This window comes from Myotis yumanensis, unplaced genomic scaffold, assembly GCF_028538775.1.
Source record: "Myotis yumanensis isolate MYYU_CA2020_CCGP unplaced genomic scaffold, mMyoYum1.0.hap1 SCAF_2, whole genome shotgun sequence".
In the NCBI taxonomy this organism is placed as follows: Eukaryota; Metazoa; Chordata; class Mammalia; order Chiroptera; family Vespertilionidae; genus Myotis; species Myotis yumanensis.
This window is the reverse complement of record NW_027223753.1, coordinates 102,229,293-102,255,768: the sequence shown is the minus strand read 5'-3', so window position 1 is coordinate 102,255,768 and position 26,476 is coordinate 102,229,293. Positions and strand designations below refer to the sequence as shown.

The 26,476-nt window shown below is 37.9% G+C and overlaps 1 protein-coding gene across 4 annotated transcripts in view; it reads left to right on the top strand.

Moving 5' to 3' along the window:
- Window positions 1-26,100, top strand: part of GK5 (glycerol kinase 5) — a 174,065-nt gene extending 147,965 nt beyond the window's left edge. For 2 of the 4 annotated variants that reach the window (XM_070405896.1, XM_070405895.1), the window contains one exon: window positions 5,821-6,139. In XM_070405896.1, the coding sequence (XP_070261997.1) occupies window positions 5,821-5,969 (149 nt within the window). In that variant the 3' untranslated portion in view covers window positions 5,970-6,139. Of the gene's footprint in view, window positions 1-2,932; window positions 3,399-5,820; window positions 6,140-25,922 lie in introns of those variants that run through there. The other 2 variants (XM_070405897.1, XM_070405898.1) reach the window with 2 other exon arrangements.
- The last annotated feature ends 376 nt before the right edge of the window (window positions 26,101-26,476 follow it).

Genomic DNA, 26,476 nt, shown 5'->3' with positions numbered 1-26,476 from the left:
AGCAAGCCAAATGACACTGGCCTGTATTATTTCCTATTGTGAGATAGAGGAAGACAATTCCTAGAGAGGGGAGAAATAGAAACAGCGGGAGTTTTCAGAGAAAACTACAGGTCGTCACTATAGTAGCCCTCCCTCCTAGAGGCTGGGGTCCGACCTGTGGAGGAAAATGACTCTTAGGATGACAAGGGTGCAGGGAAATTTTACTAAAAGCCTGGAGGGTCTCCTGAAAGAAAAGATCCTTAATTTAGCACAGGCAGGGGGCAGGGCCCATAAAATCTTCCCGCCCTGCAGAGCTGTGAGCCCCCCTCCTGAAAGTCCCAGTCAGACAAGAAAAGCCACAGATACCTTTAAATCTACCCCAGAATTCCAAAATTTCAACCTAACAGCAAAATCACAGAGCAAACCGAAGTCCCTAGTATACAAACATAGACAGAAATTTTTACTAAGTGGGCTGATTCCTCCCGTGATAGAGAGCAAACATCTCTGAGAAAACTAACTCAACAGCACTGCTTGAGACTTTTGCAGACCATCACAGGTTCAGCCTTCAGCAAATCAAACGTTTTAACCAAATGAGCGAACAGAAAATCAAAGTAGTTTTTGCTTTCACACAGACCAGTTAATCAGCAGATAATTATGCCAAGACATACAAACATCTGTACTCTCACTCTCTCAGACTAGCCCAGACTGGAGCTGAGCAGATAATGCCCAACTCCCCAGAAGGGCATGGGGGCACTCCTGGCACCCACGCCCCAGACCAGAATTCTTGACCGACATCTCGGTGAGAACCTACCGGAGGAGTTAAGGTTGCATCGAGCCCCCCTTCTCGGTAGCAAATTTACTAGTCCCACACACAAACAAACAGAAGAGTGAACCCATAATTCCTTAATCGAATCTGAATTCACTCACTTCCAGAGTCCTGATTCCTGATTTACCTGACGAAGTCCTATGACTTCTGGGGAGGTGATCAAGCTCCCCATTCCACTCACTTGGAGTGGGCCTGACTGACTGGGGCCCCTACCTTACCGATTCTGCTGACAGGTCCAGAGGTGTCCATCCACTTTCTCCAGATGCCTGCCAGGTCCTGGTCTGAGGTCCGGGAGTACCTGGAGTTCCCCCTGGTTCAATTCTGCTAAAATCAGCAGCGTGCACCTCCCAGAGGCCTATCCTACGCACCCAGGCCCCAAACCCTGTCCACTCACTGGAGGCAAGAGCAAAACGCGGTTAGCTTCCCAGTTCAGGGAACCATATGTTGCGGAAGAGCAAAGAAATACCAAGCACGCTTCCTAGAGAAAGGGAGAGACCCCGCTTATTAATACTAGTGGACTCCGGGAATAATTTCCAAATCAGAGTGAAGAAACATGCAGAGAGCCTGTCTATATATATCCTGCTGGGGTCTTTGTCTTGCAGATATGCCCCTGCCCCCTTCGTGGCCCTGCAGGAAGGTCCCCAGGTGTCAGGCCACATCAGATGGTCCGTGCTGGCACCAGCATAACAACCTTCCCCCCCAGGGCAGTGCATTGTTCACAGTTCTATAGCCTCTGCATTTAGATAACAAGTTCTGCAAGACCAGTTTCCTCCTCAATACAATATTCTAGAATAGCAATTAGAGTTATAAGTGAAGGTATAATATAGTTATTGTTTATTTGACAAATCTTTCCATCACTAATTGGATTTCTGCTATCTCTCTGCTTGTGTAGATTGACTTAAGCTATTTATCCTCTGGTTGGGGAGGAATCGTGTAAACCATTTACTTTTTAAGTGTCCTTGGTTTAAGGAAGATAGAATTTACTAAATGGCTGCAGACTGCTGAATGTTCTAGGCCAGTGATGGCGAACCTTTTGAAAAACCCTAACTTAACTCTGGTGCCGTGTCACATATAGAAATTTTTTGATATCTGCAACCATAGTAAAACAAAGACTTATATTTTTGATATTTATTTTATATATTTAAATGCCATTTAACAGAGAAAAATCAACCAAAAAAATGAGTTCGCATGTCACCTCTGACACACGCGTCATAGGTTCGCCATCACTGTTCTAGGCTGTTCCCAATTTGGATCCTCATCTCCCCATATAAATTAATCTATATGAGAGACCTTTACTGTATTGTGAAAAGTCAATTTATACAGGCAATTAAAGCATGCACCTTTACTGAAAAAGCAAAGCAAGTAAACATATATATCTGGGTTATGAAGTATAGACGGGCCCCAGCCAATCCGAAGAGGATGCTGGGTGGGGTTCTGAGGCATCATACTGTTATGCCCAGATTTCAAGATTCCCAAGAAACCACATCAGGGAGCCATCCAATCCGATGCAAAAGCATAAGAATCTGTATTTCAAGCTAGCTTGAGCTCTCCATCCACCAGACTCACCGACACATCGGCTAGCCAAGTGGCCAAGAGAGCCAACCCCGCCCAGAGACCGGTTATATAGGGGGGGGTCGGAGTAAGGGGAGGAGTAAGGACTGTGCTCTGCCGATTGGCCAGGCGCAAGCCGGGTCCTGTTACACAGGATGTGGTCATATCTATGGCGCGCACGTCCCTTGATTGTCATTGGTTAGTTTAAAATCCCGGGCGTGGCCAGCAGAGGCCTGGGCTTCCGGGAAGAAGGCCGCACGTGGCCCCAACATGGAGGATACAGGCAAGATGGAGGGCATAGCCCTCGCCCTTTCAATACACCCTCCTGTCCATATGTCTTAAAATTACTTTGCTGAATATTCTGGTACAGATTATTTCTTAAGGTTCCCTGTTACTTTGTTGTGGCCTCCCAGAAATCATGAGAAGCACCTGGCAACTTTATTTTGCTAAGCCTTGAGACTGCTAGCTTCTTTGCTTAAGGAGTGAACCCACCACCTTTTTTATCTTTCCTTTCCCCATCCCTTTTTGCATTCTTTTGTTAGGGAAATTTTTTAACTATCTGCTCTTGTGTCCTAGGCTGGGGAAGATAATGGCTTGATAGATACAAGATGGCTGTAAATTGCCCACATTGTTTGGCCTTGGTTTTAACTTCTGATCTGGTGGATTCCTCAAGAAGAGGATTTGGGGCTTGATCTTCAAGGCATTGGAGAGCCACTGAAGACTCTGAGCAGGAGAGGCTCATGGATAGATCTCCATTTGAACAGATCACTTTGGAAGTTAGTGGAAGGACTAATTTGAAGGGTAAAGCATGGAAGTGCAGAGACCATTAGGGAGTTCTTTATGAAATACTCCCTTGAGACACTGGGAATGTTTTAATGTGTTCCTGTATGGAAGGGAGGAGTGTTTGTGCAGAACAGAATATTTCAGTTAAACTCTAGGCTAAGACTTAACATAGTAAAGTTACAAATCCAAAAAACCTGAAATCTTGGTAAATTTAACTTCAACTTAATTTTACTAAAAATCTGTTAACTTTGAATAAAATGATCACACTTTCATTTGTTCATTGACTAATATTTTATTAATTCAAATTTAAGAAAAAAACTTTCCCTTGGTCATTCCCATTTACAAATTTAAAGTTTTTTGTATATATCAACCCTTAAAAATTTAATATAGTTGATTTTTTAAAATAATCCTATATAATAAAAGGCTAATATGCAAATTGTCACCTTGACCGGGACTTTGACCAGGGGGTGGGGCCGTGGCCCCTCCCCCAGTCAGCTCTGCACCTGATCAGCTCCTCCCATCCCAATCGGGGGCGGGGCCAGCCGGCCAACCTCCTGCGTCCCCTCCCCCTGGCCAGCCTGGCTCGATTGGACCCCACCCGTGCACGAATTCATGCACCGGGCCTCTAGTCTATATATATAAAAGGCTAATATGCAAAGTGTCCCCTTAGGAGGTCGGCTGGGAGACCAGGAGTTTGATCACTTGCTATAACATGCGCTGAACACCAGGGGCCGGCGCAGAACAAAAGAAGGCCTGGGCCAGCAGCTAACAACGATGCCCTGGCTGGCAGCTGGCAGCCAGGGAAGGGAGGCCCCGGCCGGCAGCCGGAAGGCCCCTATCAGCCCTGATCACTACCAGGCCTAGGGACCCTACCTATGCACAAATTTCATGCACCAGGCCTCTAGTTTTACATAACTAACTGAGCAAACTTAGACCTGTAACAAGAAAAATCTAAACTACTTAAATAACTCTTGCAAATTGAATAAATTATGCTTATAATTATAATAAATCAAATTCTCATAAAATTCTAATATAAGAAGTATGTCAGATTCTCTTGAACATTTAAAATAATTTAAATAACAAGCATGTGCACATTATTCATACACATAACATAGTGGCTTGAGTTTCATCTGCTTCATTATATCTGTTTTTAATTTCAAACCTTTTCAGTGAAGTGGTACTGCACTCACTGCAGGGAAGCAGTTTCACCTTCTCAGAATAGCTGAGACTTCTGGTCAGAAGGCTTCTCTTTTGGACATTTGAGACTGAAGGCTGTGCACATCCTCTGTGTTTTCAAAAGTCGCTCAGAGTCATGGATCTATTCCATGCATATTTAATAAAATAACTTTAGAAATATGTATGCCTTGGTCTAAATAATAAATTCTGGAAATACGGATTTTAAGAACATATTTATTTTTATGACTAGATTTATCTAACTGTATTATACTAATTAAAACTATGTTTAGTCTTTTAGAAACTTCTATCAATATCTTTAAATATAGAGAGTCTAAAATGTTAACTTTGTAAATAGAAAGATTGTGACTTGACAGAAAATTTTAGAAGGAAGAATTTTGTGTCAGTTTTATTGGTAGGAGAAAACGTACATCACAAGACTTGTCAACTAAGTACTTCAGAGTAAGTGAGATGTGCCAAGTTTACTACCAAGACCTCTCTGCTGTTTTAGACCACTTATGCTCATAGTTGTGTGCTCTTGCTGCTTATTTAAAGAACAATGTGTGCCAGAACTCCAACATTGTATTGAATAGGAACTTAAGTAATTTGTATGAAATGCAATAGTTTGAAAAGAAAGTTTATTCTAGTAAGTCCCATTTTTAAATTTTGTGCATATACCTAGGGCAGTGATGGCGAACCTTTTGAGCTTGGCGTGTCAGCATTTTGAAAAACCCTAACTTAACTCTGGTGCCGTGTCACATATAGAAATTTTTTGATATTTTCAACCATAGTAAAACAAAGAGTTATAGTTTTGATATTTATTTTATATATTTAAATGCCATTTAACAAAGAAAAATCAACCAAAAAATGAGTTCGCGTGTCACCTTTGACACACGTGTCATAGGTTCACCATCACTGACCTAGGGCAAGGTTGGGGAACGTTTAAGGCCCTAGAAATATTTTGATCTGGCCTTGCCAAGCAACCACAGGTGGGACTAAAAATTCAGTAAATCTAGGAGTTTTTTTCATAGCAACGTAAGTTTATATTAAGTGAATTAAATTAAGCAAATGATGTTATAAATATCCGAATGCCCCTTGGCGGAAAAAAGGTTCCCCACCCCTGTTCTAAGGAGTTGTTTCTCCCCTCAAGATACATTCTTAATTTATCTTTGTTTTTTTTAATCGATAAGAAGAAAATATGCTATTTCTTTTTTTCTTAACAAGTCATGAAATTAAATGATGATGACAAGGCATGGTTGTTCTGGAAGCATCTTGGTGCTCTGCCATGTACACATAAAGCTAATAGTTAAAACCAAAAGACTTTTAAATCCTGCTGTATTCATTCCCTGGGACAGTGAATCCAACAAAATTCAAAAGCAGCAAAATACTTTGGATTGTGTTTTAAAATAAAAATTGTTTACCTTTGCACCAATTCACATAGGTTTGTGGGTAAACTTTATGGAGTCATTATTTGCTTTAAAATTTGAGAATAATTTTTTCATCTATAGGGTTTTGGACTGACAAGGAGGAACTAAAGAAACTGAGACAAAGTGAAATGGTTTTCAAGCCACAGAAGAAATGGCAGGAATATGAAATGAGTATGGAAAACTGGGTGAAGGCAGTGAAACGCTCCATGAATTGGTATAACAAGACATAGCACCAAACAGAATGGCTGAAACCGCAGATGGCTGCATGTGACATGCAGATGAGATGAGCTCAGGAACACCAATACAATGGGGACTGAGAGGAGACTTAAAATGATCTTCACAACTGAAGAGAAAAAACACTGATTTTTTTAAAACAACAATAAAATTTTTTAAACCTCCATTTTTTTTTTTTTTTTACCCAAACCTTGGAAAGATTCTAAGGCAGCAGTACCTCAAAACTTTCTATCTTCTGTTTTGTAGCAAAATTCCAAAGGACATTAGTCATTAGCAATTATATTTTGACAGTTATAAGTCTTCCTTTTTAAAATACTAGGTCTATGGTACATATGAACATAATTATTTACTATCCAAATCAATAGTTCTAGATCAAGACCATTCACATTTTGTTCCAAAATTATATGAAAAGTATTCCTTTATTTAAAACTAGATGGACTATTCAAAGTCCACATAGCTATAAAAAAATAATAACTGAAGAAATGTGGAATTTTGAAACATATTTTATATTTAAAGCCATAATTATTCAATGTTGTATCCAAATACAAGCTTGATGTGTTTATGTCGGATAAGCTTGTTAGTCAGTTTTTTCCTTTATTGAGCTTAAAGCCACTGCCTTAATTTTTCCTTGTTTAGTCAATATCCGAGCATTACGTATATATTAAAAACACTGAAACTTAGGGTATTGATTCCTAAGGAACAAGAAAATACTGTATTTTTCTTCTTAAATAGTATTTCTTTCAAACATTTCTGGCTAAAGTATAACATCCCATTTTAAAAACAAAACAAAATGTAGGTAGTAAGTATAAGTCTTGTCTTCTGTTTTTGTTTTTAATCTTTCTTAGTTGTTGAGATGTCTGCATATATGTCATTTGTTTTTATTAAGTGCCTAATTGACAGAGCTTAATTTGAAGAAAGTGCCCTAATTTACCAGTTACTTAATGATGGTTTTCATTGGGTCTTTTACTTGTCCAGTTATCTTTTTAATTTTGGTCTGTGTTTTCCTCTCTAAAACATGCAGGGGTAGTGGTAGAGGTCGGAGATGTACTTAAAAGATCAAGATAGTTCTCTGTTTTCCAGCTTTCTTGATAGAAGAGTAGAGGGGCAAGAGTTGTGAGTAGCTTCAGGCCAGGAGTAAAATTGCCTTAAGGCAGTTGATCACCTTCCTGCTCTCAGATGATTTGCCCCTCCTTACTTTTGGGCTAGGTCAGTGGTCAGCAAACCGAGGCTGGAGAGCCACTTGCGCCTCTTTGGCCCCTTGAGTGTGGCTCTTCCACAAAATACCACGTGCGGGCGCGCATGTACAGTTCGATTGAAACTTCTTGGCCCATGCGCAGAAGTTGGTTTTCGGCCTGAGCAAGTCTATTTTGAAGAAGTGGCCTTAGAAGAAGTGGGCGACGCAGTGCGGGGGAGGTACATTGTTTTGAGGTACGTTCGCTGAGGTCGACCCCTTCCAACTCTCCCATCCACACTCGTCTATCTGAAACAAGTATACAGGACAAGTGTGGATGGGAGAGTTAGAAGGGGTCGACCTCAGCGAAAGTACCTCAATCAGATTGAGGACGTTTTTAGCAAAGGCCAGCTTAGGAGTACCCTAATTAACTTAATAACAATGTACCTACCTATATAGTTTAAGTTTAAAAAATTTGGCTCTCAAAAGAAATTTCAATTGTTGTACTGTTGATATTTGGCTCTGTTGACTAATGAGTTTGCCAACCACTGGGCTAGGTTCCTGTTAGATTGGCGGCAGTGATGAGATTCACTTCCCTATTGGTCGGGTTTATCACAAAAAGTCCTATGGCTAGCTGTTTAATAATAATGTAATTGTAGAAGTGACTGTTACAGGGAATTTTGGTGTGCTTTTTTGTATGACCTAAGAAAAACAACCCCCGTCCCCCAAAGAAAACCACACAAACAAGATGATGGAGAAAGTTCAAATAGGTTGGTTGAATTGTGCTTTAATGTGTCTGTTCACTACTGAAAACAAGAATTTTCCAATTTTACTTGTATTTTCCTGAATGAAATGATATATTGTCACATTAGAAAAATTTTAATTGCAGTTGACATACAATATGATATTCATTTCAGATGTACAGCATAGTGATAAAACATTTATATTCCTTACAAAGTGATCACACCCATTAATCTAGTACCCACCTGGCACCATCCGTAATGATTATAACATTACTGACTGTATTCCCTATGCTGTATTTTACATCTCCATGCCTATTCTGTAACTACCAATCTGTACTTCCTAACCCCTTCACTTTTCTCACCCAGTTCCCAAATCTCCCTCCCACCTGGCAATGATCAAAATGTTTTCTGTATCTTCGAGTGTTTTCTGTTTTGTTTGTTAGTTTATTCTGTTCTTTAGATCCCACATATAAGTGAAATCATTTGGTATTTGTCATTCTCTGTCTAACTTATTTCACTTAGTATAGTACCTTCTAGGTGCATCCATGTTATTGCAAATAGTAAGATTTCATTCTTTTTTATGGCCAAGTAAGATTTCATAGTATTTATGTATCATATCTTCTTTATCTAATCGTCTAACAGTGGACACTTAGGTTGCTTCCACATCTTGCATTGTAAATAATGCTGCAACGAACATAGGGATGCATATGTCTTTTTGAATAAGTGTTTTGGATTTCTTTGAACAAGTACCCAGAAGTGGGATATACTGTCATATATTTCTCTTTCAAAGGCAGATTTGATAGAATTAGGGGTCAAATTGCATTTCTACCAATTCTATTTCAATGTACTTTAATTGTCTTCTTAAATGATTATTTTGATGGAGTCATTACTGCAAATGTATAGTATCATTAACTCCATTAATTAAGATTTGGAAATATTTTTATGTTGAGGTGTTTTGTTTACTGTAATAAGTCAGATTCCCTTATATAGATATCATACTCTTTTCATTCTTTGTTTTTTTTTTATGTCCTTTTAACAAAGCTTGGGGCCAGTTAAAGGCTTTATTATCAAAATCATATAAAAGCTGCTCTGCTGTTTTAGTGTTTCTTACTAGTATAGAGTCTGCTTCTCAGTGGATATGATTTCATAGGAAATCTGTCTTTTTGTATTAGGATATATTGAATTATAACATTATAAATACCTAAAAAGTTTTTAGTTCATCTCTTTTTCACATTTTCCTTTCTCAACCTTAAAGCACAAAAAAGATATCTTTTAGATAATGTGGGAACGTAACTTTGACTATCACTTATTGGAATTGAGCATCTCAGAAATCAGTGGTCATGTTTTTCTTTTGTTATCCTAGAAGTTACTCTTCTATTTTTAATATTTCAGTCTATTTTTAGTAACAGTTTCATAAATCTTTTGTCAGATTTGACTTAAATCAGAAGTGTGACTACATTTGCTTTTGTGGTTGTAGAAACAGGTGATGATCAAAATCAATTGAGCAAAAAAATTGTCCTTTCCATCTTTCAAGTTCATTTTTCATTTGCATGTTAATATTTGAAATTTTAAAAAATTGTGTGCTAATTTTCTCATAATGTTTTGTTTTCCCTAATATTATGGATCTTTCAGATATTTTTAGGAGGTATAGCTGTCTTATCCAGGAGGAGAAAATTCCTATAAAATTTTTCTTAAAGTGGCACTGATTGCTTCTATACTACAGACTTAGTAGTTTTAAGTTTTTATTCTCAGCATTATTGACATTTTGGGACAGGTCATTCTTTGCTTTAGGGGCTGTTTTGTACATTATAGGATATTTAGCAGCATCCCTGGCCTCTACCCGTTAGCTACCAGTAGCATCCCAAGTTGTGGTTAAAAATGTCTCCACATATTGTCACATGTGCCCTGGGAGGCACCACAACCCCCAGCTGAGAACCACTGATACAGACTGTTAGAAGGAAAGAGGAGATGGGGGCCATGTGGAGTACCTATAACATCCTTTAATCTCTGCCTCATTTTACTTTAGTAAATGGTCCTTAACAAAAACAGGTGGTAGTGGAGTTTCCACTTTGTAAGGTTTCTACTTTGCTTGTTAATGTGGTTAAAAAGGCGTTGTAATTGTTTTCTGCTAGTTTTACTCCCCCGACCCCACCCCCACCCTCTGGGTGGGTGGGTTCATGATTTCATGAAAGATTAATGTAGTCCATATGATCTGCCTTTGGTTTCCTTTCCATCTCTGAGCCAAGGGGGTGGTCTCTGTCTGTGTCTACCCCCCTCCTAAGCCTCCAGCAGACTGGAAGCCCCCAGGAGCATGTCTGCTTCCATGGGACCTAACTCTGTGCCTTCATATTTGTGGGAGGAACTTTTACTCTGTTTACAAGGGCAACTTTTTTTTGCATATATATTTTATACTTGTTTACAGGGAGGAGCTTCTATTTGTTGCAAGTAAAACATGTTTTGTAGGATTAAGAAGGACTACTTTGGTATGAGAGCTGGAATCTTCATACTGTTATTTTTAAATTCTTCATGTTTATGAATTTGCATATGTATTTATGTAGAGATAAATACACCCACAAATACACATTTACATTAACTTTTTAAGGTACATTTGGAGCCTTTCTAGTCGCAGGTTTTGTATATTTGACTGAAGATGACTAACAGATTGAATCTTAAGAATGTCACTCAGATGTTAGAGAGAAAAACTTGAGAAAGAGCCCCTTCTGCAAGGGACTTATACTAGGTACAAGTCTTTAATTAAAAATAATTTAGCCTAAGAGTTTGAAAAGAATCTATAATTCCTGAGGAGGCTATAGGTGGAGCCTGGGGCTCTTCAACTTTAAGTGATTCTGGAGTCATCCCAGAGATAGTCTAGAAGGCTTGGATCTGCCCCCAAAGGATTCTGAACCACTTTGGGACATTTAGATCATGTTTCTGAATCAGAATTAAAAGCTCAAAACATACCCAGAACATATCTGGTCCCAGAATCATCCTTTTCCATAGACAAAGCCAAGTAATCCGGTTTGAATCAGTCCAAATGGGTAACCCCAAAGAAGCAAATATGTGACCCAGAAGTTTTGGAGCCTTATAGCAATAAATATTTTGGCACCAGCATTTATTATAAGTAACTGACTATAGTATATTATAAGTAACTGATCATATTCCCATGGATCCTTGCACTTGGAGGAATGCAAGAATGATCCTGGGAGTGGGAATGATAGAGGCAGAAACTAAAAGAATAGTATTTCTGAAATTCTCCATTATTTCACTTCTGCTATCTTTACCCCTTTTACTATAAACTTTGTTGATTAATTAAAATGTCTATGTCTGTACAGATATTTATTATTTACAAAATAAATTATATAGATTCCAATTTAAATGAGCTGTGTCATTGTAAGAAACTGCCAAACTGTTTTCCAGAGCAGCTATACCATTTTATATTCCCACCAGCAATGTATGAGTGACCTAGTTTCTCTACATCCTCACCAGCATTTGACATATAAATTAATCCTAACCATAAACCCAAACCTAAATTTGATAAATCAAATCCTAAACCTAAGACTAACCCAAAACTTAAACCTATCTGTAACCTTAACTTTAACATAGCCTTAATCCTAATCCTTACCCTAACTAACCCTAAACTTAAACCATAGCTCTAAACCTAAACCAAAATTTAAAGCTAAACCTAACCCAAATCCTAATTCTAAACCTAATTTTGAAGCCAACCCTAAACATAAAACTCTAAATCCTAACAAAAACTTATAACCCTAAATCCTAACCATAACTTTAAACTGAAACTAACCCTAAACCAAAACCTAACCCTAACCCTAAATTTTAACCTACCCCTAAATCTAACCTTCACCCTGTAAATAAACCTAATTGTAACCTTTACCCTTACATAGCCCTAAACCTAAATGTATTTTATTCCTAACACTAACTCTAATCCTAATTCTAACCCTAACACTAACCATACACCTAAAACTATACCCAAACCTAACCTGAAACCAAACCCAAATCCTAAATCTAACTTTAACATGAACCTAATCCTAACTGAAACCCTAAGCCTAATATTAACCTAAATTTAACCCTAATTGTAACACTAACACTCTCCATATTTCTAATACCAATACTCTAATTTTAATAAAAACCTATCCCTAAAAATAACCTTAATTCTAAATCTAAACCAAACACTAATCCTAACTCTATATTTAAACCTAAATCTAACCTAAAACTAAGCCTAACCTACCCCTACCCCAACCCCTAATTTAACCCTAATCTGAACCCAAGGCTTACTCCAAATGCTAACTCTAAAACAAACCCAAAACTTAATCTCAATAACCCTAACACGAATTCAAACACTAACTTTAACCCTACCCTTAAACCTAAACTAACCATAATCATAAACATAACGCTTCCCTAACCTAACCTAAGCCCTATCTTTTACCCTAAACCCAACAATAACTTTATTTCTTATCCTACAACTAATACCATACTCTAACCCTAAACCTAAAACCAAAAACTAACATTAATCGTAACTCTAACCTTAACCCTAAAATTAATCTTGACCCTAACCCTAATCTTGAACCTAAAACTAAACATAACCCTAACCCTAAACATAACTTGAAACAGAACATTAACCCTAAAACAAACCTGAATGCCAAAACCTAAAAATAAATCTTAACACTAATCTTAATCCTATACATAAACCTAAACCTGCTTTAAACCCTAATACTTAACCTAACTTTAAGCCTAAAGCTAATCTTAACCCTGACCTAAGCCCTAAAACTACCTTCAAACTAAACCAAAACCAAAATTTTTATTTTTTAAAAATTTTATTAAATTTTTTGGGGTGGCATCCTATCTAATAAAATACTAATATGCAAATTGACCCTCACTCCAACACACAAGATGTTCGCTCCCATGTGGACACAGGATGGCCACCATAAGATGGCCTGGAGGGGAGGGCAGTTGTGGGTGATCAGGCCAGCAGGGGAGGGCTGTTGGGGGCTACCAGGCCTGCAAGGGAGGGCAGTTAGGGGTGACTGGGCCAGCAGAGGAGGGCAGTTGGGGGAGACCCAGGTCTGCAGGGGAGAGGACTTGGGGGGGACCATCCCTGCAGGAGAGGGCAGTTGGGGGTAACCAGGCCTGCAGGGGAGGGCAGTTGGGGGCGACCAGGCTGGCAGGGGAGGGCAGTTAGGGGTGACCAGGCCAGCAGGGGAGGGCAGTTAGGGGCAATTGGGCTGCCAAGGGAGGGCAGTTAGGGGTGACTGGGCCAGCAGAGGAGGGCAGTTGGGGGGGACCCAGGCCTGCAGGGGAGGGCAGTTGGAGGCAACCAGGCCAGCAGGGGAGAGCAGTTAGGGGTGACCGGGCTGGCAGGGGAGGGCAATTAGGGGTGACCAGGCTGGCAGGGGAGTGGTTAGGGTCAACCAGGCAGGCAGGCAGGCAAGCAGTTGGAAGCCAGCAGTCCTGGATTGTGAGAGGGATATCCTAGATTGGAAAGGGTGCAGGCTGGGCTGAGGGACACACACTCCCCACCCCCGTGCATGAATTTCGTGCACCGGGCCTCTAGTTGATTAATAAGATGTTTTCAAGTGTACAATTCTATAATACATCATCTGTATATTGCTTTGTGTGTTCATCGCCCAGAGTCTGGTCTCATTCCATTACACTCCTTTACACTCTTCTAGCTCCCCCATAACCCTTTACCCTCTGGTAACTGCGATGCTGTTGTCTGTGTCTATGAGTTTGTTTTGTTTGTTCATTTGTAGCTTTTTGTTTTATACCCCATATATGAGTGGAATCATAGGGTTCTTATCTCTTTCCATCTTATTTTGCTTAGCATAATATTCATTCATGTTGTTACAAATGGCCGTATTTCATCTTTTCTTATGGCTGAGTAGTATTCCATTGTATATATAGACCACATCTTTATCCAATTATCTGTTGAAGGACATTTTTGTTGTTTCCTTGTCTTACCCACCATAAATAATGCTGCAATAAACATAGGGGTGCATATATTTTTATGAAGAAATGTTTTCAAAATTTTGGGATAGATACCCAGAAGAAGGAATATTGGGTCATATAGTAACTCTATTTTTAATTTTTTGAGGCCCCTCCATACTGTTTTTCATAGTGGCTGTACCAGTCTACATTCCCACCAGTACTGAATGAGGGTTACTTTTTCTCTACATCCTCTCTAACACTTGTTATTTCTAATCTTATTTATAGTCGCCATTCTAACAGGTATGAGGTGGTATCTTATTGCAGTTTTGATTTGCATTTCCTTTGTAATTAGTGAAGTTGAACATCTTTTCATATATTGTTTGCTGTTTGTATGTCTTCCTCTGTCCATTTTAAATTGGATTGCTTGGGTTTGTTTTTTTTTAATTGTGTAAGTTCTTTATATATTTTTTATATTAGTCCCATATCAGAGGTGTTGTTTGCAATAATCTTCTCCCATTCGGTTGGTTGCCTTAAAAAAAAATTTATATATATATATATATATATATATTTGATTTTTTTAACAGAGAGGAAGGGAGAGGGATAGTGAGTTAGAGACATCGATGAGAGAGAAACATTGATCAGCTGCCTCCTGCACACCACCCACTGGGGATGTGCCCGCAACAGAGGTACATGCCCTTGACTGGAATCGAACCTGGGACCCTTCAGTCCACTGGCCGACACTCTATCCACTGAGCCAAACCAGTTAGGCATCTTTTTTATTTTGTTGGCAGTTTCTTTTGCTGTGCAGAAACTTTTTAGTTTGATATATACCCACTCATTTATTTTTGCTTTTACTTATCTTGCCTTTGGGGACCAAATCCCAAATTTAAACCTAATCCTAACCCTAAACTAACCCTAACCTCAATTGTGATCAGAACTTAAATTTAAATCCAGTCCTAACCCTAACTAACTCTAAACCAAATGATAAACCAAAATACAAATATAGCTCTCACCCTTATCCTAAACCTAAACCTAATTAGAACCTAAACCCTAACCCTAACCTAAGACTAACTGTAAACTTAACCATAATCCTAAACTTAACCCTAAACTTAAACCAAAATCTAATCATTTTTTAAAAATCTAATCATTACCATAACACTGAACTTAACTTGAACCTTAATTGCCACCCTAACTCTAATCGTATTTTTAACACTAAATTTAACACCAACCCTAACTCTAAACCCTAACAATACCCTAAACAATTACTTTACTTTTAAACCAAATTATAACCCTAACTTTATCTCTTAACCATAATCTAAGTGAACCCTAATCTTACCCCTAAACGTTGCCTTTACCCTAAACTTAAACCTAATAGAAAACCTAACCATACTTCTTATTAAACCTAAACTTAACTGTGACTTTGACCTAACTCTATTTAAACCCTAACCTTAAACCTATCACTTAACCTAACACTAAACCACAAACATAAAACTAACTCCTTAACCTTAAACCTAATTGTAACCATAACCATAACACATTCACGCTAAATTCTAATCCTAAATTCTAACCCTAACTCTAAACTTAAGTCAACCTATAACCCTAACTCTCACCCTAATCTAATCCTAACCATAACCCTGACCTAGCTATAAAAAACCCTAAAACTAAACTAAGTCCTAACCTTAACCCTAATCTTAAATTTACCTCTAACACTAATCCTAACTGTAACCATAAACCTATCCTACCCTAAAACCTAACTGTAACTCTAAATCTAAGCCCAGTACTAGCACTAACTCTAATACCCTAATCTCTAACCTTAGCACTAAATGCTAAACCTAATTTTAAATCAAGCCCTGTTACTAACACTAACCTAACCCTAATGCTAAACATAACACTAAACTTAAATTCTAATTGTAACTTTGACCCTAACACTAGCCCTTATTTTAAAATTAACACTAAACCATAACCCTAAATCCTAACCCTGTACAAAACCTAACCTAACACTAAAACTTATACTAAATCTGAACCTACCACTACCACTAAACCAAACATTAAATCTAATCCTAACCAAAACCCTAAGTAAACTTAAACACAACTAAAACAGCCTAAACCTGGGGTGATGTCAGCATCATGGTGGAGTGAGAAGACCCTTTGGTGTCTCCCCTTAAAGTTACAAGTTGGACAATGATATTTCAACAAAGGATTCACTGATCAGCACACGAATATGTCTGAGAGATCCACACATCGAGCCCTCTGAAGGTGATCATATCGGAACCAGCATGAGAAGTGGAAGGGGGTTAAGGTAGAGACAGGACACAGACACAGCCCAGGTCCCACTACAGCCCAGCTGCCATGGGAAGGGGAAAGAATCACTGCAGCCCTCAGGGCACACTGGCGGGCCAGAGGGGCAGAGCAGCTATCCAGCCTGAGGAGCCAGCAGCAGTTGCAGCCAAATTGGGGTGGAGACGTGGCACAGCATTTTGGCAGCAGCAAACTAGCACCATTACTAGCAAGAAGGCAAAGCCCTAGTCTTGTGGACCTCCCACCTTCCACAATGCACCCCTATCACAACCATTGTGGGGGACCCTGGTAGAGGCAGTGGGAACCGCTCAAGTATCTCAGTGTGGCTGGCAGCCCCTAGTTACAGAGGAAGCACAGGGGACTCCCCGGCCTGGACCCCCATTGCTGGCCATTTTACACTACAGGTGTGGACACTGAGATGAGGGACCTGGGCACAGAGGGAAGCCCACCTCTTCAGGGCTTATGGGGTATTTCCCACTACGGAGTTGACACTGCCACACTGATACCTGGAGGTGCAGGTGGTGCAGATAAGAGAAAACAAAAACGTGCACTATAGCACCATCTACTGGAAAAGAAAAGGAAAACCTTCACTTACCAACCTGCTGAAAATAACTGTTAAGAGCAAAATGGTATCTAAAATGATATAGGTTTCAGGTGTACAATTCTAGAATATATCATCTGTATATTGTGTTGTGTGCTCACCACCCCAAGTCAAGTCTCCTTCAATAACAGTTTATCCCCCCTATACGCTCTTCTACCTCCCCCAAAAATAAATTCAAAAATAAATAAATAAATAAATAAATAAAATTAATGAATAAAAGGAGAACTTTACCAAAGATATCGAAACTATAAAAAAACAACACAAGACACAAATTCTGGAATTTAAGAATTCACTAAATGAGATTAAGAATGCATTAGAGAGAATGAACAGAGCTGGCCAGGCAAAAGAGAGAATTGGTGAACTCAAAGATAGAAATTGAGAAATGACTCAGTTGGATGAAGATAGAAAACTGAGAGTTAAAAAAAGAAAGAACCCTGTAAGAACTGTCTGACTCCATTAGAAAGAGCAACATACTAGTAAAAATAATGGTATACCAGGAGAGGAGAGGGAAAAGGGAACAGAGATTAAACAAATGATCAATGAGAACCTCCCAAATCTATGAAAGAGCTGAACCCTCAAATTTAAGAAACTAACCTAATAATCTCAATGCAGGAAGACCTACTTCAGAACACATTATATTAAAAATTGAAAAGTTAATGACAATTCTCATGGCAGCCTGGGGAAAAACTAACCTACAAAGGAAACATCATTAGATTATAATCAGGTTTTTAGCAGAACCCTTATCAGTCAGGAGAGAGTGGAATGGAATATTCTAAATATTGACAGAGAGAAACCACAAGACAAGAACAGTAGACCCAGCCAAGTTGTCCTTTCAATATAAAAAATAAATAAAGGCTTTTCCAGACAAATGAAAGCTGAGGGAATTTGCTACCACAAGATCTGAATTACAGGAAATGTTGAAAGGAGCTCTTATACATGAACAAAAAGATAAAAGTATATAAAACTTTGAGTAAGATGAGAAAAGGCACAAGTAAGAAATTGCAACCCTATTTCAGAATAGTGAATTAAACAATAACATAATGGTTAAAAGGGGGAAAGCATTTTTAAAAAGATTAACTTCTACAACTTAGAAACAAATGCACATAAAAAGGGATAATTTGTGACAACAAAAACATAAAAGGGAGGAGAAGGACTTGACCTTGCACATGTGAATTAAGATGAGGTGCACTGAGAAGAGCCCGGCCAGTCTGGCTCAGTTGGTTGGAGCATCGTCCCATACAGTGAAAAGTTACAGGCTCAATTCCCGGTCAGGGTACATACCTAAGTTGTGGGTTTGGTCCCTAGTTGGGTGTGTTCAAAAGGCATGATTGCTGTTCCTCTCTCACATCAATGTTTCTCTCTCTCCGTCTCTCTAAAATCAATAAACATATCCTTGGGTGAGGATTAAAAAAAATAAAATGCACTCAGAAAAAAAAGGAATATTGTATCTATGAGACAGAGACATTTTACACAAATCTAATGGTAACCACAAAACAAAAATCCAAAGTTGAGAAAAAAAATAAAAAACAATATTACACCAATAAATTTAATTAAAAAAGAGGAATTTGAGAAAAACATCATGGAAAACCACCAAATTAAAATAACACACAGAAAAAGAAGGGAAAAGAAATAATGGATATACAGAGCAACCAGAAAACAAAAGACAAAATGGCTTTAGTAAGTCCTCTTATAACAATACTCATCCTAAATGTAAATGGACTGAACTTACGAACCAAAGGCAGAGAATAGTGAGATGGATTTAAAAACAAGACCTAACTACAAATTGCCTTCGGGAGACTCATCTCAGCTCCAAGGAGAAACGTATGCTCACTGTGAAGGGGTAGAAGATGATACTTCCAGCAAATGGCATCCAGAGAAAAGTGGGTATAGCAGTATTTATGTCACAGAAAGTAGATTTTCAGGGCAAAAATGGTAATATTTTAGAGAAACGATAAAGCAAATAAAAAAAGACGTAACATTGTCACTATCTTATTTACCAAACCTGGGAGCACCAAACTACATAAAGGAATTATTAACATACCTAAAGAGAGAAAATCACAAATGTATAATTATAGCAGGAGACCTGAATACTTTGCAGACAGCAATGGACAGATCACCCAAGCAGAAAGGCAATACGGAAATACCAGTTTTAAATAACACATTACACTAAAAGGACATAACTGATATTTTTAGAACTTTCCATCCCCAAACGACAGGATATACATTCTCAACTGCACAAAATTATTCTCAAAGGTAGATCACATATTGGTACAAAAAAACCTAGTATCAATAATTTTAAGAAAATTGAAATCATACCAAGCAAATTTTCTGACCATAATGATATGAAACTGAAAGTTAACTACAAGAAGGAAGCTTAGAAAACCACAAATATGTGGAGATGTAAACAACATGCTACTGCACAGCTAGTGGGGCCAAATAGAAATAAAAGGAGATATCAAAAGATGCATAAAGACAAATGACAATATGACATCAAAATTTTGGGGATGCAGCAAAACCAGTACTAAGATGGAGATTTATAGCATTACAGACCTACTTTAAGAAGCAAGAAAAATCTCAAACAATCTGACATTACATTTTAAAGAAATAGGGAAAGAAGAATAAAGCCCAAAGTCAGTAGAGGAAAAGAAAAAATTAAGATCAGAGCAGAATAAATAGAGAACAAAAAGACAGTAGAGTAAACTTAATGAAACAAAGAGATGGTTCTTTGAAAAGTTACATAAAAATGACAAATCCCGGGCTAGACTCACTAAGGATAGATGAGAAGAGACTCAAATAAATAAAATCAGAAAGAGGAGAAGTTATAATGGATACCACAGAAATACTAAGAATTATACAAGAGTACTATGGAAGGCTATAAATTCTAAATCTAGAAGAAATGGTTAAATTCTTAAAAATATATATCCTTCCTAGACTAAACTATGAAGAATTGGATAACCTAAATAAACCAATCACTAGTAAAAAAAAAATTGAAAGAGTACTTTTTAAAAGATCCCCATAAACAAAAGCCCAGGACCAGATGGCTTCATTGGTGAGTTCTACTAAACATTCAAAGATGATTTAATAGCTGTCCTTCTCAACCTCTTCCAGAATATTGAAGAAGAGACAATATGTCCTAACTCATTTAATGAGACCAACATAACCCTGATACCAAAACCAGGCAAGGAAAACAAAAAAAGAAAATTACAGGACAATATCACTGATGAACATAGATGCAAAAATCCTAAACAAAATACTAGCAAATCAAATACAACAATACATTAAAAGGATATCATACATCACTCTCAAGTGGGGTTCATTGCAGGGGTGCAAGGATGTTTCAACATATACAAATCGATCAATGTGACACAGAGTATTAACAAAATAAAAGGTAGAAATCAAGTGATTAGAAAAAGCATTTGACAAGATACAACATCTATTATGATTAAAACAGTCAATAAAATGGGTATAGAACAGTGATGGCGAACCTATGACACGTGTGTCAGAGGTGACACGTGAACTCATTTTTTTGGTTGATTTTTCTTTGTTAAATGGCATTTAAATATATAAAATAAATATCAAAAAAATAAGTCTTTGTTTTACTATGGTTGCAGATATCAAAAAATTTCTATATGTGACATGGCACCAGAGTTAAGTTAGGGTTTTTCAAAATGCTGGCACGCTGAGCTCAAAAGGTTCACCATCACTGGTATAGAAGGAAAGTACCTCAACATAATAAAGGCTATACATGACAAACCCTCAGCTAATATACTCAATGGTGAAAAACTGAAAACTTTCACTCCATTTACAATTGCAAAAAAAGGTAAAATACCTAGGAATAAACTTAATGAAAGAAGTGAAGGACCTGTACACTGAAAACTACAAGACATTGTTGAAAGAAATTTAAGAAGACGCAAAGAAATAGCAAGATATTACTTGTTCATAGATTGGAAGAATTAACATTGTTAAAAATGGCCATATTACCGAAAGCAATATATGCATTTAATGCAATCTCTAGCAAAATCCCAATGACATTTTTCACAGAAATAGAACCCCAAACCCTCAAATTTGTATGGAACTACAAAAGATTCTGAATAGCCAAAACAATCCTGAGGAAAAAAGAACAAAGCTGGAGGTATCACACTCCCTGACTTCAAACAAAGCTACAATAATCAAAACAGTATCATATTAACAGAAAAACACAGAACAATGGAACAGAATTGAGAGCCGTGAGATAAACCAATACATATATGGACAACTAATATTCAACAAACCAAAAACAAACAATTGAGAAAGGAAAGCCTCTGCAGTAAATGATGTTGGGAAAACTGGAAAGCCACATGTAAAACAATGAAGCTAGACTGCTTCCTGACACCATGCACAAAAATGAACTAAAAAATGGATGAAAGTTTTAAATATAAGACCTGGAACAATAAAATACATAGATGAAAACATAGGCAATAAACTTATGGACCATGGTTTCAGAGGGATTTTTATGAACTTGACCCCAAAGCAAAGGAAGTAAAAGCAAAAATAAACTAAAAAGCTTCTGCACAGCAAAAGAAATCCTATCTAATAAAGAGGGAATATGCTAATTGACCCTCATGCCATCTCAAAGATGGCGGTGCCCACAGCCAATAAGAAGGGAATATGCTAATTGAATGCCCCACCCTCAAAGATGGCAGCACCCACAGCCAATAAGGAGGGAATATGCTAATTGGCTGCCCCACCCTCAAATATGGCGGTGCCCACAGCCACAAGATAGCCGGCAGGGGGAGGCAGTTGGTGGGGACTGGGCCAGCAGGGGAGCAGTTAGGTGTCGATCAGGCTGGCAGGGGAGTGGTTAGGGGGTTATCAGGCTGGCAGGCAGGCGAGTGGTTGGGAGCCAGCAGTCCCGGATTGTGAGAGGGATGTCTGATTGCCGGTTTAGGCCTGATTCCTGTGATCCGGCCTAAACCAGCAGTCGGACATCCCCCGAGGGGTCCCCCGATTGGAGAGGGTGCAGGCTGGGCTGAGGGACCACCCCCCCCTCGTGCACAAATTTTGTGCACCAGGCCTCTAGTTATCAATAAAACAAAAAGGCCACCAACTGAATGGGAAAATATATTTACAAATAATACCTCTGATAAGGGGCTAATCAAAATGTATAAAGTACTTGTATTTTTATCTGGAGAATTTCCATTTGTTCCATTTTATAAATTCTCTCTATTGATGTTCTCTATTTGGTGAGACATTGTTCTCATGCTTTTCTCTAGTTGTGTACATGGTTTCCTATAGCTGTTTTAGCATATTTGAAATGACTGATTTAAAGTCTTTATCTATTAACTCCAATATCTGGGCTTCCTGAAGAATATTCTATTGATTTTTTTAAAAAATTTCTGTGTAAAGGCCATACATCCTTATTTCTTTGCATGTCATGTAATTTTTGTTGGTACTGTAATTTTGAATATTATAATGTGGAAATTTGTAAAGTCAGGTACTTTCCCTTCCCGAGTGTTTTTGCTCTTCCTTCCTTTTTTCCTCCCCCCTTTCCTCCCTCTCTCCCTTCCTCCCTCCTCTCCTCCCTCCCTCCCTTCCTCCCTTCCTTCATTTATTTACTTCACTTTTATTTATTTACTTGGTTTAGTAACTTTTCTGAATTAATTTGCAAGTTTAATTTCTGTTGTTTTCCTTTTTGTTGCCTTCTTGTTATTAAGCAGTAAAGCTTATCCTATATAATAAAGAGCTAATATGCTATTTTGACTGAACAGCTGAACGACCTTCTGGACGACTTTGTGGATGAAGCCAGGGCTGCGAGGGCTGAGACCCTTGCATGAATTTCATGCATCGGGCCTCTAGTTTATATATAGTCTGGGTGTAAGTTATTTGTCCATACTGCAAATATACATTAATATTATTATATTAAATACAAATTATAAATGTTAATGATTTATGTGTGTGTGAACACATAAGTAAGATTGAACACATACACATAGGTCTCAAAATTTTTTTCTATATTTTCTTCTAGACATCATATAATTTTAGATTATTATATTTAGGTCTATGATCCATTTTGCATTAATTTTTGTATGGCATAAAGCATGAGATAATGTTATTTAGTTTTTCATACTAATATTAAATGAAGGAGCACCATATGTTGAAGTATTTTACTTTATTGAAATTTTTTGCACTTTTGTCAAATACCACATTTATATGTATGTACATTTTGGTTTCATCAGTGCATATGCATTTTTGCTAACTATCTTGATTATTGTAGCAGTGGAACAAGCCTGAAAATTAGGTAGGATAAATTAACCAGGTTGGATCTTCATTTTAAAAATCAATAATTTTGGTAACTCTATGCCCTTTGCATTTTTATGTAAAAGTTTACAATCAATTTGTCAAATTCCACAAAAGCCTTGCTGGGTCTTTGATTAGGAAGAAGCAAAGTGACCCTGTTTGAAGATGAGAATTGTTCATATAGAAAATTCCAGGGAATCATCAAATCAAATTATGCTGTCAATTCTGTTCTATTGGTCTGTCTTTTTCTGCCAGTACCATACTGTTTTGATTGTTGTAGCTTTGTAGAACAGTTAGAAGTCAGGGAGTGTGATACCACCAGCTTTTACAGAGAATTGCTGTTTGAATTTGATTGTTTTTCAATCCATGACATAGTGTATGTATATGTGTGTGTGTGTGTGTGTGTGTGTGTGTGTGTGTATATATATATATAAAAATTTAATTAGCTTTTTAAATGTCTCTCAAAAATGATTTGCCATTTTTATACGTGTAGATGTATTAGATGTCTTTTATTATATTTATTACTAGTTATATTTTTGGTGCTACTACTGTAAATAAAATATTTAAACTTTTCTTTTCCGAATGTGCAGCCCAATTACAAGAATACCGTGGATATAACCTTGTATCCTTTATACTTGCCTCATTTCTTATTTCAAGTAGTTGATTTGAAGATTTCCTGGAATTTTCTACATGAACATCTGCAAATAGGGTCACCTTTGCTTCTTCCTTTTCAATTTTAATGTCTCATTTCTTTTTATTGTTTTATGGCAATGATTAGGGCCTTCAGACAATACTGAAAAAAGTGGTAAAAACAGGAGTCCTTGCCTTTTTTCTCATTCTTAGGAAGAACAATTTTGTCTTTCAACATTGATTTTGAAGTTGGCTTAATTTTGTGTAGATGCCTGCATTAGTTTCTATTGTTACCATAACAAAATGCCAAACACATTAGCTTAAAAACCACCCCAAATTATCATCTTATAGTTTTGAGGATCAAATTCCAAAATAGGTCTCACTGGACTAAATCAAGGTGAAAGATGGGCTGCATTCCTTCTGGAGGCTTTACTGGGAAATCAGTTTCTTTGCCTTTTCCAGATACTAGAGACTCTTTACATTCATTGGTTTGTTGCCTCATTCCTACACTTTTAAAATCAGAAACATCAGGCTGAGACCTTTTCACTCTGACATCTCTCTGGTTGTCCTTCTCAACCCTGTTTTCACATATATAGACCCTTACAATTAGATTGGGCTCACCCATGTGATACAGTATAATCTCTCTGTCATACCAGCTGATTATCAACCTTAATTCCATCTATAATCTTAATTTTCCTTTTCCCTGTAACCTAATATATTCACAGGTTCCAAGGATTTTGACCCAGAGATATTTGGGGGCCATAATTCTGCCTACCATAATTCCCTAGGTTGGTTTGAGGAAATTCTGTTCTATTCTTCATTTCCTAAGAAGTGACTTTAAAAAAAGTCATGGATGGGTTTGACTTTTGTCAAATGCTTTTCTTCACCCATTCAAATGATCATATAATTTTAAAAATTCCCTTTAGTAGAGGTAGCACATCAATTTTTGATAATTAAATCATTCTTGCTTCTTGAAATAAACTGTATTTTGTCAAATTTTATTATTTTTAATCCCCCCTGAGGATATATTTATTGATTTTAGAAAGAGAGGGGGAGAGAGAGAGAGAGGGAGAGAGAGAGAGAGAGAGAGAGAGAGAGAGAGAGAGAGAGAGAAATAAGGAGAGAGAGAGATATCAATGTGAGAGAGAAACATTGATCTGAGAGAGAAACATAAATTGGTTGCCTCCCCTATGCCCCCTGACCAGTAATTGAACCGGCAACCTTTTGGTGTATGGGAGGATGTTCCAACCAACTGAGCCACTGACCAGGTCTATTATTATTTTTATACTAGAGGCCTGGTGCACGAAATTCGTGCACTGGGGGGGGGGGGGTGTCCCTCAGCCTGGCCTGTGCCCTCTCGCAATCTAGGAGCCCCATGATGGATCACCTCCACAGAGGGAGGCCCAGGCTACCCAGTGCTGCCAGCTGGGTAGCCTGGGCCCCAAAGAGATAGGCCCTGCCCACCCAGCCAGGGTTCTGCAATTGATCACCCCCACAGAGGGAGGCCCTGCTCACCTGCCGCAGCCCGCTGGTCGGTGGCCTGGGCCTCCCTCTTTGAGGAGATCTCAGAGCCCCCCAATTGATCGCCCCACCAGCCAGTGGCCTGGGCCTCCCTCTGTGGGGCAATGATGGAGTGATGGTGGGGCTCCCCGATCAATTGCATCACACCCACCTTGGCTGGCCTGGTGCCAGTGGATGTCATAGCATGGTCATCTGGATGGTCATTCCCTGTTCGGCTGTTTGCTCAATTTGCATATTACACTTTTATTACTGTAGATTTGAGCAAAATTTGCTACTGCTTGTTAAGGAATTTTGTCTATATAGACTCGTAAGATATTGGTCTGTAATTCTCTCTCTTTTCTTTTTGTAATGTCATGGTAAGTTTTTGGTATTAAGAATATTCTGGCCTGATAAAGCAAGTTAGAAAGTGATCTCACTTCCTCTATTGTCAGGAGAAGTATTTCTAGGATTGGTGATATATGTTTTTAATTGAATATTGTTGAATTCACCAGTGTAAACTTCCATGTCTAGAGTTTTCTTTTTTGGAAGGATTTAATTAAAAATATCTTTTAATTTTCCTTGTGACTTTGTCTTTGACCCATTACTTATTTATAAGTGTGCTCTTTAATAGTTTGTTAATATTCATAGGTATCATATATTTAATGATTTCTAATTTAGCTCTTTTTCATCCTAGAAAACACTATATAATTTTGGTCCTTTAAATTTCATTGAGTCTTATTTAATGTCCCAGCATGTGGTCTAACTTGATGTACCAATGTACCATTTACAGGTGGAGGAGAGATCAGATGGAGGAAGGTATAATGGACATAAATGGTGATGGTGGGATAGTTGACTTGGGGTGATGAACACAATACAGTGTATAGATGATGTGTTATGGAATTGTGCACCTGAAACCTACGTAATTTTGTTAACCAGTGTCACTCCAATAAATTCAATAAAAAGGAAAAAATAAAATAACCACTAAAGACTTCTTATGTTCACTCTTTACATAGCTTCTCTCTTTGATTCCATATTTTAAGTGTCCCTATCTTACTTTTTTTTATCCATTCTGTCAATATTTGCCATTAATTGGATTTTTTAGACAATTAACATTTTATGTAATTATTGATGTGGTTGGATTGAGTTCAATCATTTTTATTTTTCTATTTGCCCCCTTAGTGTGTGTGTGTGTGTGTGTGTGTGTGTGTTGTGTGTGCGCATGTACCTGCCATTCCTTTCCCCCTCATGCCTTCTTTTTAATTTGAAAGATTTTAGTAGTCTATCTAATTCATCAGTTGGTGTTCTGGCTCTGTGTCCTTGGATTATTTTCTATTGGTTGTTCTA